This window comes from Argentina silus (assembly GCF_951799395.1).
Source record: "Argentina silus genome assembly, chromosome: 5".
In the NCBI taxonomy this organism is placed as follows: Eukaryota; Metazoa; Chordata; class Actinopteri; order Argentiniformes; family Argentinidae; genus Argentina; species Argentina silus.
Window position 1 is genome coordinate 14,550,430 of NC_139659.1, and position 15,270 is coordinate 14,565,699.

Consider the following 15,270-nt stretch of genomic DNA (forward strand, 5'->3'; position numbering starts at 1 on the left):
GCCTCCAGATTAGGAACTTGCAGACAGAGTAAACTTTTTTTTTTTGTCCAGGGTATTTATTTGAACTAATTTCATATATATGATTATGAATTGTGAATAATCATGACATGACATGTAGCATTTCTTGGTGAATGGTGAAATTTGTCAAAATTCCCTCGTTTTAATTTAGTTAAATTAAATGAAGTAAATTAATCTGATTCCTATCAGAAATCTGCACCTCATTTGTTGTGTAGGCTATGTGAACAGTCATCAATGCAGGATCGATGAGTAAGCCAGCTAACTTTCGAAGAAAAGAATTCGGAAATAATGTAATCATTGCGTGTTCACAAACTTGAAACTTGAAACTCATTTAGGTCACTTGACTTGCATACTCAAAACAACCCATATTCAAGTTAAGGTTACTTGATGTAGCTACATCTGAAACGTGTCAAAGTAAGCTGGCTAGTTTGGGGATCCTGCTTTGTGATGTCACATAAGGGGAGTAGCAAACACAGAACTATTGTATCTCTTCACAAGATGATGTTGTCATTCACCTTCTAACATCAGAAACGGACGGAGTCATACTGTACATAGCACGCTGCTCGGCCATTCTACTCGTAACTCTTAGAGCTTGGTGGCTGATGCCAAGCGCATCGAGGAGGTCAGTCTGTGGTTGCTGTGTCCCTGACGCATGTCCAGTCCGGTTGTATTGGTAAAAGGTTAATCTAATTTCTGTAATTGAATCTGGATTGAATTTAGAATCAAAGGCTATGGGTTTAGTTCTGAAGTAGCCGAGCCAAACAGCTATGGGTGCCACAACGTTTCCCCTCAGCCTCGTCTCCAGGCTCAGTACATAGAAGAGATATCAGGAAATGACTATATAACATCATACCACAATGTAGAGTGTTACATTGTTACTATATTGGTATCAGGAAAATTAAAGGCACTGTCAGTTGTTTTTTTTGTAGTTTCCCAATAAAGAAATATACTCCTTGATTATGATGAACATTACTAAATATCCTAAATACCTTTATGACAGTAAAATAACTGCCATACCTCATCATAACCAAAGCAATAAGGACCTATTACGCCATTACCATTACCGTTTCTGTCGTAGGAGACTTTGCGAACAAATTGTGTAGAGCTTCAATTCAAATCATGTTTTTAAAACATTATACTTCTCATTCCTTGAGCACAACAGACAGAGAAGTGAAGTGCTATTTGCATGTTAAAATGCATTTGCGCCATTGTTTATGTTTTGTGGATAGCCCTGCATGCAGAAATCACTGACAGTGCCTTTAATGTAAAGTGTTACCACATGTCCTGTACATGTCATGACCACACCCAGCATGGACTACAGCGTTCTGTTGAACGTCTCCTTACCTTCTATGGGGTATCCACTATTGAACAGATGGGGAGCTTTACTGAGGATGACAAGTCCCTTTAGAAAATATGTTTTTAAGAAATGCCTTTACATGTGACAATCTTTGGGGCCAAATTATGAGATTTTCTCTGAGCTTATTTTTCTTTCCTTTACTCAATCCCTCCTATAAAAATAAATTAAGAAGAAGCTCGCCTCCGGTACTATTTAGTCTTATTAATACTCAACCCTCACAACAGTTCACTTAGTTGTATAGTAGTGTTATTCTTGCTATATTGGGGCAAATTAATCACGCTGTTCTAGAAAAAGGAACAGTCAAATATCTGTCTGAAGTGCAGTATGAGTTGATGCCCATCTTGAAAGTTTACATTGTCTGGAGGAGTCTCTTTGTGCCTGTAATGCTCTTTTGACCAATAATATTCTGTCTAATCCTTTGTAAAGGTTGTGAGCTATTAGATATGTTAATGCATTAAAGAATATTTAGCAAAAGCAAAAAGATAAAGTCAAGTATATGTACCCATACAGTAATAGCAGGTTGAATTAATTGAAGTACCTCCAAGAGCTTTTATTTTTGGAAATATATGTGTACCTGTATGTATTCAGAAAAAAAAAGAGTCAAGTATTCCAATGCCTGCAGTTTCTTTAGTGTGTGCACTAATGCCAGTGTGTCGGGTTGTTGCATATTTCGGTGCATCATCAGCATGATCAACCTAGGAATGAGCTTTGAGATAGTCAGTGTTCTGGTGCCTGTGGGTCTGATAGTACAGTGTGTCCCGAAAAAGTCCAGTCTGCCATTAAAGGGACAATTCGCTCCAAAATCAATGTTTTTCAGATGTTTTTAAAACCAACAGTATTTGTTCTTTTGTCAATCCACATAATCTATTGTGTAGGCCAGCTCTGAGTAAAATCAGAACACAAGATGGTACTTATATTTTCCATTCATCTGGGATTAAGGCATAAAGATGGATCTACTCAAAAGATGGTGTTGGACATGGACTCTTGACCCCTGTTGGACTACTTTTGAGATCTGAAAACTTTGGGCAAATTTAGATTTTGAGGTGAACTGTCCCTTTAACTCCCTGCAGATGGCCAGACTGCTCCCGAACCCAGACAACTGGAGACAAAACCAATGTGGAAATGTGCTAATGTCCTTTAGCTTGATCTCCTTAACCAGATTGAATGACATTTTGTGGCTAATGTGATTATTTGGTTTGTCTCATTTAATTTAGACCCTCTGTTGTTTTGTACTTGTTTTGGAGGTGTTGCATTTTGGGATAGAGTATTATCTGCTGTGGTTATTGCTTGTATACAATGGTTTGTTTGTATCTCATTTGATGTACTCCTTTCTTTTTTATCAAGTTAATAAAGTTTATGAAACCATGCAGCGTTCATTTCAATGTATTTTGGTCCCACTTAAAACAAATTCCAACTATGTATGTAAGGCTTCTTAATAACTTATTGTGTTTTGCTAAACATGGCATAGCCCTTTTTAACCCTTTTTGCACCCTTCATGTGACATGATGTTTTCCTATGAATGTTTTATGAGACATCTATGGAGGCCTTATAAAGGGTTCATGAAGGCTCCATAAGGCCTTGAAAGTTAGCATTTGTTTAAAGGAGGGATCCGGTAGCTTTAGTGCATTGCTCTGCCTTGTAGATGAGTCTAGACGTTCTCCAGAGATGAAAACAGATGCTTGTCTGCAATTGATCTGAGCCTAATCTCAATGCAATTGAAGCAACAATTGGCACTGTGTCAAATCACGTCTGATGGTTCTCACTCCCTCTCGCCTTAGAAGACGCAGGTGCACACCCAGGAGAGGCTGGTGGAAGTAGAAACATTAGTGGCTCATTGTGATGCATGGAATGGAATGAGGAATGGTATCAAAGAGCCCGTCCTCCGATTTCTACCCCCACCAGCCTCCACTGGTGCGCACCTGCCGATCTTGGCTGGAAGCTCTAAAGTGCACAGTGAGTTTGTACACTAGGGGGGTTCCTCATTCAGATCTGGTTATGCAGTAGGTGGAGTGCTGACAAGGTGAAATACTCTCTCCAGGTATTGTTGTTACGTGTCTTAAAGGAGTGGGACGTACGTTTGTCAGAAATCTGCCACCTCTGGTCATCGCAGGGAAATTCTGTTAGGAGTTCCAAATAACAAGATCCTCCCTAATAATAGTAATTATGCGGTATAGGTTCTCACGCCAGAAGTGTTAAAATCCCGGAAAACTGAAGCCACGCCCCTCTATTGGGGTACGGAGGTCAAGTTTCCCCATTGACCCTCACTGCAAATAACTTACCGTTGGCCACTTTCAACACTCGCTGTTGATGTTGTTTTTGTTTCAATAAACTTTTTCATGTGTTTGGGGTTTCATTATCAAAATAGTTAGCAGTCATCACCATCAATAACCTGCATCATAGTTAAAAGACCATTGCACCCCCACTGGAAAACACATTGGAAACCCCATTGGAAACAGCTCTTGCAGGGATACATCCAGTTTCACTATCCCAGTAGAGAGCTGTGAAACATCACTCTGTGAGTATCTACACCAACAGGGAGAGGGTTTTAGGTTCTACACCAACAGGGAGAGGGTTTTAGGTTCTACACCAACAGGGAGAGGGTTTTAGGTTCTGCACTTCACTTCAGCGTATCAGAGCACTAATCTGAGCAGACGTCATGGGAACAGATGCCGACAACCTTTAGTGCTTGAACAGTTTCACGGAAATGTCAAATGGAACAAACAAATATTGCATTTGAGGGAAAGCAGAGACTGTTAGGCCAACATCTGTGCCCATCTTTTATGCTTCTTCACCAGATGGACACTTTAGCTGTGCTGCGTGCAGCAGATGTACAGATCACAAGCAAATATATATTAATTAATATTAATCTTTCATGTAAAGATCATGGAATTAACCGGCATATACATTCCTAAACTTTGGTGTCTTTGCCTCGCAATGACCTGCATTAATATACAACTTTGAATGTTTGATGAAGAATACGTTTAAATGTAAATATACTTCCATGTTGCGATGTGTAGGGTGTCTTTGACAACACTTCGTCCAAATATTCAACCACATCTCCCAAGTTATCTCCCTATTAGGGAATCAGCAGGCTTTGCATGTATTCCTTTCAGAGAACAAACTATAGAAAAAGATAGTAGATGTTGGATCTTGAAATTACCATGTTCATTACAGTGTGCCCTGTTATTTCTGCAGCCTCCATGGAAGAGGCTCTGCTGCTCATCGGACACAGCATGAATATGTATGTTATGAATGCCCAGTCACACACATGACCTTTGGGAGCCATACATTATACATTATACTGTACTGACTGTAAGATACCTTTTAATTAGTGTGTGTGTGTGTGTGTGTGTGTGTGTGTGTGTGTGTGTGTGTGTGCGTGTGTGTGTGTGTGTGTGTGTGTGTGTGTGTCCACTGTACTGCTTTTGGTATACTGTACTGCTCTGTGACAGCTCCCATCTGGATTGTGTTCAATTAAATCTCTCCTTTTTGTCAAAGCTGTCCTTCCCTTCAATATGTCACTGCACGTCAAATCAAACACACACAGATGCAGAATCACAACGTCTGTCTGTTTTTATGACCAATTAGAGGCTATAACTAAACTAAACTAAAATGTCTAGAATTAGTTTTCCGTCATGATGCATAGGCACAACTGCAGTAAGAGATTACATTATAAAGAATGGCACAGTTACAGTAAACGCTAGAGCAAACATGACTTATTCGACTGTCAAATACTCCCATCCTTATTCCCATTTAAACTCTTTAAGAAAAGCTCTTACCAGAGCAATTGCCTTTATCTAGGCCGAGAAGGCGGGACTTTCTCATGCATTTATATCAGCAGTGAAACATTAATGAAGTCACAGGGAGACGTTACGCTCGTCTGCAGCTCAGAGACGAACAGGGGGCCTCGGGGTCTGTAGGGATGGATCACGCTTGGGTGAACACATTGCACTGACAGAGTCGGAGGATCAGAACCCATGTGCTCCTCACAAGTGAAAGCCCTAGGCTAGATAAAGCCCACCACCTGATCTTTGTTTTGCGTGCCATTCTGTAATGGGAACGGATGATTCCATTGGCGAGAATTCATACGTTTGTTTGGGCCACACGTCATTTACATTTGATTAGTGCATTTAATAAGCGCATTTTTCTCTTGAAGATATGTTTCCCCAAGAAGAAGGAGAAGAATCTATTGCACATTATAAAGAGACAATCCTGCCAGATTGCACACAAAATTCCACAAAGCCTTATTTAAAAGCCTTATTTATTGAGTATGCGGAGGATGACTGCATACTGTATAGGATAATGCACAGGAATATGTAGTGGTTTTCATAATTCAGTATTGTGCATTTATTTGTTGTAATTTGTAATTTATTCTTATATTATCTTATCGTGTCCTTGTATATAACTGTCTATAGCTGTTCTGTACTATGTCGTGTGTTTTGTTATAATGCGGACCCCGGGAAGAGTAGCGGCTGCATGTGCAGCAGCTCATGTGACGAGGATCCTGGTAAACAAATAAAGAAAGGAGTACTTGGTAACTCTGCGTGGCGGCGCCCTCTAGCGGCGCTGCTGCGCGGTGGCAAAACATGACGTCACACCAAGTCAATCACATGATCCGTTGAAGAAAAAGAAAACAGGAAATCGAGCTTTTTGCCAGCGCTTTCACTTGGTAAGTTTTACTCCAATATTGTAGGTAATGGACTTTTTTCGAAGTGTTCCTTGCAAGTTTGCTTACGAAACAGAAACCGACACTGTACCTCACGTTATTTTTGAAGTGAAAACATTTTTAACTGCACCTCCAGTATAAGTCTCATTTATGGAAGCAATATTTCCCGTCGCACCATTCACAGACCAGAACAGTGCACGCTCCTCTGGTTTTTATGAAATAGCATTGCATATTAATATATTCTCAGTTTGCACTCTGTTGATGTTAACTCCTTGAGCAAGCATCTTAGATAAATTGCAAGCAACTACATTGCTGACTAACAAAGCTACTGTCAGACGAATAGGGGATTCACGAAAAGCAGCTATCTGAATGATCTTTTTGCTTCCACAGGGGGAAAGCACCATGGGGTCTGCCGTGGAGAGAACGGATGAACATGTCAGAGAATACCTCATTTACCGCGGGTTCACCAGCACCTTGAAGCACCTAGACGTTGAAATCAAAACCGACAAGGAGAAAAGATTTCGGGTATGCAATAGTAGCCATAGTGGACAAAGGCACAGCATCATAGCCTACTTATCCAGTAATTCTTACCAGTGAAGACAGATAGATGTTTCACATGTATGTGGTGATGTGTGAATTATTGCATTGTCATCCCAGGTCAAACTGTATATATCTCATAATTACCAATGTATCATTCAGCTGCTTGACTGTCTTCTCCTACTTCTAGGTGGATAAGATAATTGACCAGCTCCAGTTGTTCATCCAGAACTTTGACCTGACTGGGCTGAAAGATTACTGGAGCTACCTTGACCACCGGGTATTCTGCAAACTAGAGGACATCTACAGACCCACCGTCAACAAATTGAGAACGAGTCTCTTCCGATACTATGTTGTCTACACCGTTCAGGTGCATAGACCTCTATTGTAACTACTGACCTTGTTTGTCAGCCACATTGTGTGTGTGTGTGTGTGTGTGTGTGTGTGTGTGTGTAAAAATCGGAGGAGGGGCTCATTGTAATGCATGGAATGGAATGAGGAATGGTTTGATTCCATTCCATGCATTACAATGAGCCTGTCCTCCGATTTCTACCTCCACCAGCCTCCCCTGGTGTGTGTGTCTATCCAGCCCAGGGATGAATATTGACTGATGTGTAATACGTGGCCTATGTTTGTCCCTCTTTTTCAACAGTCAAAAAACCTGGAGAAGACCCAAGAGTTTTTCCAAAAGAATGCGCTGGAGCTGCAAAGCCAGGCCGAGTGGCGTGATTGGTTCATCCTCCCGTTTATCCCCATCCCTGAGCAGAACCCTGCGTTCTCGCCGTACTTCTCTCGTCAGTGGGCGGACACCTTCCTGGTCTCGCTGCACAACTTCCTGAGTGTGCTCTTCCAGTGCATGCATATCCTTCTGTTTAGGGCCAAGGACACACACACACACACACACACACACACACACACACACACACACACACAAATGCATTTCCCGTGTATAAACCTAACTATGCCTCTGGCTGTATCAGCATTGTTTTGGATCTAGCAGCAGAAAACAGTGTGTTTTAGAAACTACTGTTGTGTTCTAGAATGTTGTTGAGCATTTCCTTGACAGTGCCACCCCAGCCTGTGCTGCTGAACTTTGACTCTGAAGTTCTGAGGACCACCGGTCTGCAGGAGGAAAACGAGCAGCTGAGACAAAAGGTAAGGCCATCCAACCATGAAGAACAATAACTGCCATGTAGCAGACACTTTTATCCAAATGTTGCTAATAAAACCATAATTGTTTGAATCTATTGTACCTCCTATATGCACTCACGTGGATATGAGAGGGTTGGATAGGTATACGCATAAGTCATGTGGTATTTAACGCTACTACCCCTCATGAGTCTTTGCATCAAAATGTGTTCTGATCAAAAAGTATTGAGAGTCTTTCTGTCGTCCCTTCTTCGCCTCCAGCTATTCGCCCTGCAGGGAGAGTCTCGCCTGAAGAAGGAGGAAGAAATGGTGCATCACAAACTCCCCGCCTATGTGCAAAACATGGACCGACTTGGAGACACCGAGCTGTGAGGACTGACTTTGAGAGGATTGACCCTCATTTAGGGGAGCGGGGGTGGGAGAGAAAGCTTTTAAGATAATTATTGGGCGAGATAGCACTTGGTTTTGTATTTTCTCTATGCCATAAAATACTGTAGATGGATTATATAACTAACTTATTGTTGTTAATATTATATTTATATTGTTTTAACGTGTGTGTTTTACATGGATTGAAAAAAAAAAAAAAAAAAAAGACGATGGAAGATGAATAAACAATTCACCTGAATTGTTGTGTTTTTCGCCGTGATCCGTTGGTTACGTTGTGCTGTCTCAGTTGGTCACAGGGATGTACAGCTGTGTCTAGCCTTCACTCTGAGAGAAAACAAAGGGGATATTTGGCTCTCCCTGTAGGAGAACCCTTTGAAGAACCCTTTTTGGTTTCATGTAGAACCCTTTGTGGTTCCAAAACGGGTTCTTCAAAGGGTCCTCTACATGACACCAAAACGGGTTCTTCAACGGGTCCTCCTAAAAGGACAGCCAAAGTCTCAAGTCTCTAAACCTCTAGTTTACACTTGTTTTGACATTGAGGATAAAATATCGAACACTATGTTACAAAGTGACCACAAAGGTTGTGGACATGTCAAGCTAGTCTTGAGAATATAGTCTTGTAATTGTATATCTTGTTTGCTCAAGTAATCCAATCCACACAATTTGATCAAGTTGCCTGCAAAAGGTAGGGGACATTCATCAACTTCCCACCCGGCTTTGTAATAAACCTTTGTAAGGAACATATTGAAAATTAAACAAGTTCTCAGATAAGGAATCTCATTTTCTCCTCTACTACACATACATCATCTCACTCAGACAGACCATGTTTGCTCGACAAGCAAACAACGTCACATTGTTTCTGAGGGCAAATTGAATTATGGTGAGATGAGCCTGCAAATGGAGCAGAAGGGCAGAGGGCTAGGGCTCTGAGAAGGAGACACTGTGGCCTAAGCCTTTGATAAACAGCTGAGGTATCTCTCCTCTCCTATCTCCTCATAGGGACCTGGTATCCAGCCAGCGCTCCATCAACCAGACCACCACCCCATCGCGGAACTTCTTCTCCACATTCATCCTGCCCCAGGGGAAACGGGCACCTGGAAAGACGCCCCATGGAGCTGGGTCCTCGCCAACACAGGCCTCCCTGGGGAGGAAGGATACGGTAGCCAATCAAGTGAGACCATATGTTCGTCCAGAAATGAGGAAGTTGTTATTCTTTTCTGGGGACATCCCCTGAGATGCATAAATTGATTACCCTCAGGGAGAGGATTGAAGAGGCTTCACAAAGTAGCTATTGAAAATATCTTCCTTTCAGCGATGTAAACTTACTTTTCTAGACCTTTTCAGAATTGTTTTCACAAATGTTTTAACAATAAGCTAAAAAAACGAAGAAAAGTTTATTAGAACCTATAATTGCCTATAAATCACATTTTACAAAATCAATCTTGTGTTGAGCAAAATAGATTTTTAACAGATTTTTTACGTGTTCATTTAGTCTGTAAAGTCTAAAGAACCACCAGCTTTCAAGGAGTCTAAGAGTGTGTCCGGTGCTGGAGGGCCCAGTGAGCAGCAAGGTCCTCACCCCAGACAAAGGAGGCAACAGGACCATGAGAAGGAGAGGAAGGAGCTGTTCTCTAAGCCTCCACCTCAGGTTTGACCTCTAACCCTAACCCTAACCCTAACCCTTCTAGAGTAAGAATATTCTGCTCCTGTCGGCGAATTTATGTTGTGTGTTTTTTGATTAATAGGCCCTTTTTTCTGAAAGGAGCTCTATAGCTTAACATACTTTTGCCTGCTTCACGCCATGACAACCTCCTATTGGTCTGATGCTGTACATGTGAAGGCCATCAACTACACAAATCAATGCATGGCAGTATGGACTGGGATTCAATCAATCTCAGATAGCGGATTTCCAAACTGTGTTGTCATTTGTAAACAAACTCCCTCCATCCATGACATGCCGCTTTGCAAATGAACAGACTTCTGAAAAACACATGCAGAAATCCACTATCTGCAATTGATTGAATCCCAGATTATTATATATATATATAATTATATATTTTTTGCAGTATCCTGAGAAAAAAGGGGACAATTGGGAGCCAGAGCCACACCCAGAAGGTTCTAGCGAGCCCACCACAGAATCTCCGCCTGGCCAGACACGGGTGGGTGGGGAGGGGGGCAGGGAGGGGGGCGGGCTGGCAGTGGAGCAGCCTTTCATCAAGCTGAGTCAGGAGGAGTACGGGGAGCACCACTCGTCCATCATGCACTGCAGGTGAGGGCAACTCTCCCTAACACTCGCCTACACTCCGCCGTAGATTGAAGACCCATCTTAACAGTCCCTCCTAAAGACCTCTTCACCCCCACTACCCCCCTGTACAAGTTTCTCTCCTGTTAATAAACAAACAAAAATATTTATTGTAAGTCGCTTTGGATAAAGGCGTCTGCTAAATGGTACAGGTATGATGCATTATGACACAGCCGTAATGCATTAGAAGACTTGTCATAGGCTCATATGGGCGTCTCATCTTACTACTCTCATCTCGTAATGATCCTTTGTTTATTACCAGTCGTGCAAAAGTCTGCACACCCAGTATCTCGCTCTCCAGGACCGTTTCATGTCTATCTCAACAGGAGACCCTCTGTCTAGAGCAGTTTACAAACGTACAAACATCTTTCTGTCAGACATTATAAACGCAACCCTCTCCAACCTCCCTACGTTCCCTCTCTCTGGTCCCAGGGTGGACTGCTCGGGGAGGAGAGTGGCCAGTCTGGATGTGGACGGGGTCATCAAGGTGTGGTCCTTCAACCCTGTCATGCAGACCAAGGCCACCATCATGTCCAAGTCCCCGCTGCTGTCCCTGGAGTGGGCCACCAAGCCAGACAGACTGGTATGTCCCCTGCTGTCCTGTATGAGCTGTGTGGCTCGTAGATTGAGAGATGATGATGATGATGATGATGTATGTGGACTTGTTGTGTGTTGTATGTGTCGGTCTCTGTTGAACATTTCTGCATGCCGAATGACATGTCATTGATTTCCGAATGGATTTGATGACGTCATTGTCATCACCACCATCACCATTGTCCTCGGTCCTCTGCAGTCTGTGAATGATGATGATGATGATGTTGATGATGATGATGATGATGAAGAAGGAGGAAGCCCATCGGTAATACCTTGTTTCATTATTGGTCCTCAGCTGTTGCTGGGCAGTGGTGTGGGCACAGTGCGACTGTATGACACTGATGCCAAGAAGAACCTGTACGAAATGGCCATAGACGAGACCCACCCACGGTAGGCTGCTATTGGCCAAACCCTGCTACATTTGATCCTTCATAGGTCCTATGAATAAGTGCCTTTGAGGTTTCTGTTTTTTTTTTTTTTTTTTACATGGTAAAAATTGACGAAAATGGATGTCTGTTCAGCTATCTTCTTGTCTCTGAGATGGTGTGGACATAGAAATAGAATGAATGGGAATGTCCGTTCTGGTCATTCTAATTCTGTAGGACGGGTATGGAGCCCTCATCAGCCCTGTCTGTTTGTGTGTGTCTCCTGTTTTGTCCAGGATCCTGTCCCTGGCCTGTAGCCCCAGTGGGACCTCCTTTGTGTGCTCGGCGGCTGCCCACGGCAGTACGGGGAGCTCGGGCAGTGTGACAGAGACGGTGCCACGTCTCCCCATCCCTGTGTCAGGACAACTACTGCTCTGGGACACCAAGACCGTCAAGCAACAGGTAGGTCCGATGTGGGGATGCGTTTTGTGAATGTGAATATGTTTTGGACTGTTTCTGTCTTTTGATAAGTTTGAAATGGTACATAAGATATTTCTGTGTGTGGAAACTGCCAATAAGAGTCTCACAGGGTCACCAAACGTCTTGTGGTCACAAAGTTTTCCTAGATTTAGTGTCTTCTAATGTTGGTCTTTTTACAGGTATTGCTTTTTTTTGCTTTGCAAAAGTAAAAGTAACTTCACACCGTCAGTCAAATCAGATGTAGAACCATCATCATCATCATTATCTGTGTGCGGTCATGGTCCTGAAGTTGTCTTCTCTCTCCTTTGACCACTGTGATGACTTCCCTCCCCTCTTCAGCTCCAGTTCTCTCTCGAGCCTGGACCTGTAGCCATCAACTGCACAGCCTTCAACCACAACGGCAACCTGCTGGTCACTGGGGCCGCCGACGGAGTCATCCGACTGTTCGGCAAGTTTTTTTTCATCCTTACCCCAAATGCCAAACAACCCCTAGCCCGTATGCACTTGAGGAGATCTGAGAGATTTTGAGAGGTATTATTAATATGGTGATTGCTACTCCTTGTCCACTTATAGGCTAGGTGTGGTTTATCCAATCCTGTCACATCTCCTGAAGTGAAGGAAGGGGCTTGATTTAGGATTGGGCATCGTGGTGTGGTTGATATAAATGTGTATCATGGATTTGTAATGGAACAGACACTTAGTTTGTCAGGTTGTCTGCATTCACAGTGTTACTTTATTATTATTATGATTATGATATTATTAACATTGTCTTCTCTCCTCATCTGCAGACATGCAGCGTTATGACTGTGCTATGAGCTGGCGGGCCCACGACGGGGAGGTGTACAGTGTTGAGTTCAGCTACGACGAGAACACAGTCTTCAGCATCGGAGAGGACGGCAAGGTGAGTCTTCACAGTGTGTTCAAGGCCCACCAGGCCCCTAAAACACCCCTACTCATGTCTGCTACGGCCAAAATCCTAGCTTGAGATCCATGTGTGTAATTTGGACTTTCAAGTAAGTCACGCATTGAGGTCAATGATGGATTTGCGCGGAACATTGAGTCTGAGGATTTCGGCCTACATGTTTGTTTACAGTACAGTGCTGTTTTGTTCAATGGAGACACGTGTCCTGAGAAAGCCTTTGAGCCCAAATGCTGACATTACTGTAATCTACTCTCCCTGTCTTTGTGTTTTCATGGCTTATTACCTCAGCTCCCTATCAGTAGAGTTCAGCCTCTTAGTTACATTGAATAGCAAGTTATTACTGGTAATAACATGACAATAACCAAAGTAATAACAAGACGTTAACATGGCTGTCTGTGTTCATGGTGGCCCAGTTCGTCCAGTGGAACATCCATCGATGCGGGGTGAAACAGTCGGAGCACTCTCTGCCCCAGGATGCTACAGGACCCTTCGTCCTCTCTGGGTACAGCGGGTACAGACAGGTCCAGGTGCCACGGGGGCGCCTCTTTGCGTTCGACTCCGAGGGCCAGCACGTTCTCACCTGCTCCAGCAATGGGGGCATCATCCACAGGGTAATTCAATTCAATGCAACTTTGTTGATGCCCTCAGGGCAACAAGCACAGACAGGTGACATTTCCCAGTTACACCCATCATACAATATATACCTAAAATATAGGTCACGCAGTCCAGTCCAGTCCAGAGAACTGGAGCTGAGTCCAGTGACAGTCTCGCCCTCAGTGTAGCACTGAGTGTCCATTCACCCATCACTAATACAAATCTGCATGACCAACACTTGTAATTGGATGTTCATACTCACAGGCACCGCTTTGGAATGTCATTTGTATCATGTACAGTAAGTGCTCATCCAACAATTGGTTTCACCGACAGGTAATTTAGCTGAGGTAAAACGGTCTACGGTATGCAGTGCCAACTTTAGGTGGATGTCTGTGAATGAGCAGAATGGCACTGCGCAGAACAACACTTTGATCTGTGTGTGTGTGTGTGTGTGTGTGTGTGTGTGTGTCTGTCTGTGCGCCTGTGTGTGTGCTCTCTCGATCTCTTCCTCAGCTGAACAACGGTGGTGAGAGTGGTCTGGAGAGCGTGCTGCCCCTGGGGGGCCACAAGGCTCCGGTGGTCACCGTGGACTGGTGCATGGCCATGGACTGTGGCACCTGCCTCACCGCCTCCATGGACGGCAAGATCAAACTGAGCACGCTCCTGGCCCAGAAGTCCTGAGGGATGCCATGTTTGAGCCCCGGCTGCATCCCAATAGTCTTCCCTCTATTCCTAGCCTCCACTCTCCTAGCTTCCTTCACAACCCTGGGATCTTCTCCTCCAATGCGCTTTGAGAAGGAAGCAAGGAGGCGGGATGCACGGAATAGAGGAGTGATTATTAAACCCCTGTGTTCCTTTCGGAGCATCACAAACAAGTCAAACAGAGGGATGGAACACACAAATGTCTTTTGAAATGTCATACCATGTTTTGAAGCCAGTCAGATAATCATTGTTATGAGAAGATTAAATTCCAGTTTTAATTTGATCAGATTGACTTTGAACATCTATAGAGACTCACATATTAGGGGTCTTTCTAAAGGACACTGACGCATAGGACCTTTATAGACACATGAATAGACAGAAGACTGACAAATTTAACACAGCATGGAATACCTCAAGTATTCTGTAAATTCCACATGAATTGGCCTTGTCGGTGCACACACTGTGAATAACTGGAGGTAGCACGACTTCCTTGCTCTTAGAAAGGGCAACTGAGGGATTATTACACACAACATATCACAGATCAAATGGGGCATGAAAAGACATACTAGATCATAATAATAATAAGTATCGTCCACTTCACTCATTCCATTCCAAGTTGAGGATATGTAGAGCTATTGTTACATTTGATGCAGTATAAATTGTGCCTACACTGCTCTGAGAAACTAAAGTGAGGACAGTTGAGATGCCGTGCATGATTCTATGGATGGATCAGAGCGATCCAAGGCCTTTCCTTCTACTCATTTGACTGCAGTACTCGATCAAGTGTCTGTTTGTTTAATCAATCATGTATCTTATGATGATAAACTGTGATTATGACAATAAACGTTTGTAGATAACCCCTGTATCTACTGTAAGCGTTGTTTCTGTCAATATGTAAGCCTCTTCTATTGCTGGGTGATGGAATTCAGTGGGGCAATTGCACTGACATAGAATAGAAATTCTAAAACCACAAAGAGAATGAGGTTCTATTCTAGTAGACACAAATGTGATCTATACTGCAGCGCACTGCAGATTTAATGATTACCGAAATCAAGAAAACTGACAGTATATGAAAAGAGGCCTACTATATGAGAGACAAGGGTGGTGACTCAGAAGCCAAAAGCGACCCTGCGGCAACAATGAGTAATGATTTTGCGTCATACTGCTCAGTCATCTTCCTCTCATTGTTCCTGGAAA

The 15,270-nt window shown here is 43.1% G+C and overlaps 1 protein-coding gene across 1 annotated transcript; it reads left to right on the top strand.

The window, feature by feature from the left end:
- Positions 1-5,989: 5,989 nt before the first annotated feature.
- On the top strand, positions 5,990-14,938 carry wdr91 (WD repeat domain 91). The gene is made up of 16 exons (XM_083670088.1): positions 5,990-6,044; positions 6,432-6,566; positions 6,769-6,948; positions 7,231-7,437; positions 7,650-7,733; positions 7,989-8,095; positions 9,114-9,285; positions 9,607-9,762; positions 10,181-10,383; positions 10,849-10,999; positions 11,306-11,400; positions 11,672-11,837; positions 12,195-12,303; positions 12,644-12,756; positions 13,191-13,388; positions 13,885-14,938. The coding sequence occupies exons 2-16, from the start codon at positions 6,444-6,446 to the stop codon at positions 14,050-14,052; spliced, it is 2,232 nt and encodes a 743-aa protein (XP_083526214.1). The 5' UTR covers positions 5,990-6,044; positions 6,432-6,443; the 3' UTR covers positions 14,053-14,938.
- The last annotated feature ends 332 nt before the right edge of the window (positions 14,939-15,270 follow it).

Bases quoted from the DNA above. Each gene is read 5' to 3' on its own strand.
- wdr91 (XM_083670088.1), top strand. From the start codon at position 6,444: ATGGGGTCTGCCGTGGAGAGAACGGATGAACATGTCAGAGAATACCTC. The intron at 6,949-7,230 runs GTGCATAGACCT...CTTTTTCAACAG, and splicing joins ATGTTGTCTACACCGTTCAG to TCAAAAAACCTGGAGAAGAC. The intron at 10,384-10,848 runs GTGAGGGCAACT...CTCTGGTCCCAG, and splicing joins TCGTCCATCATGCACTGCAG to GGTGGACTGCTCGGGGAGGA.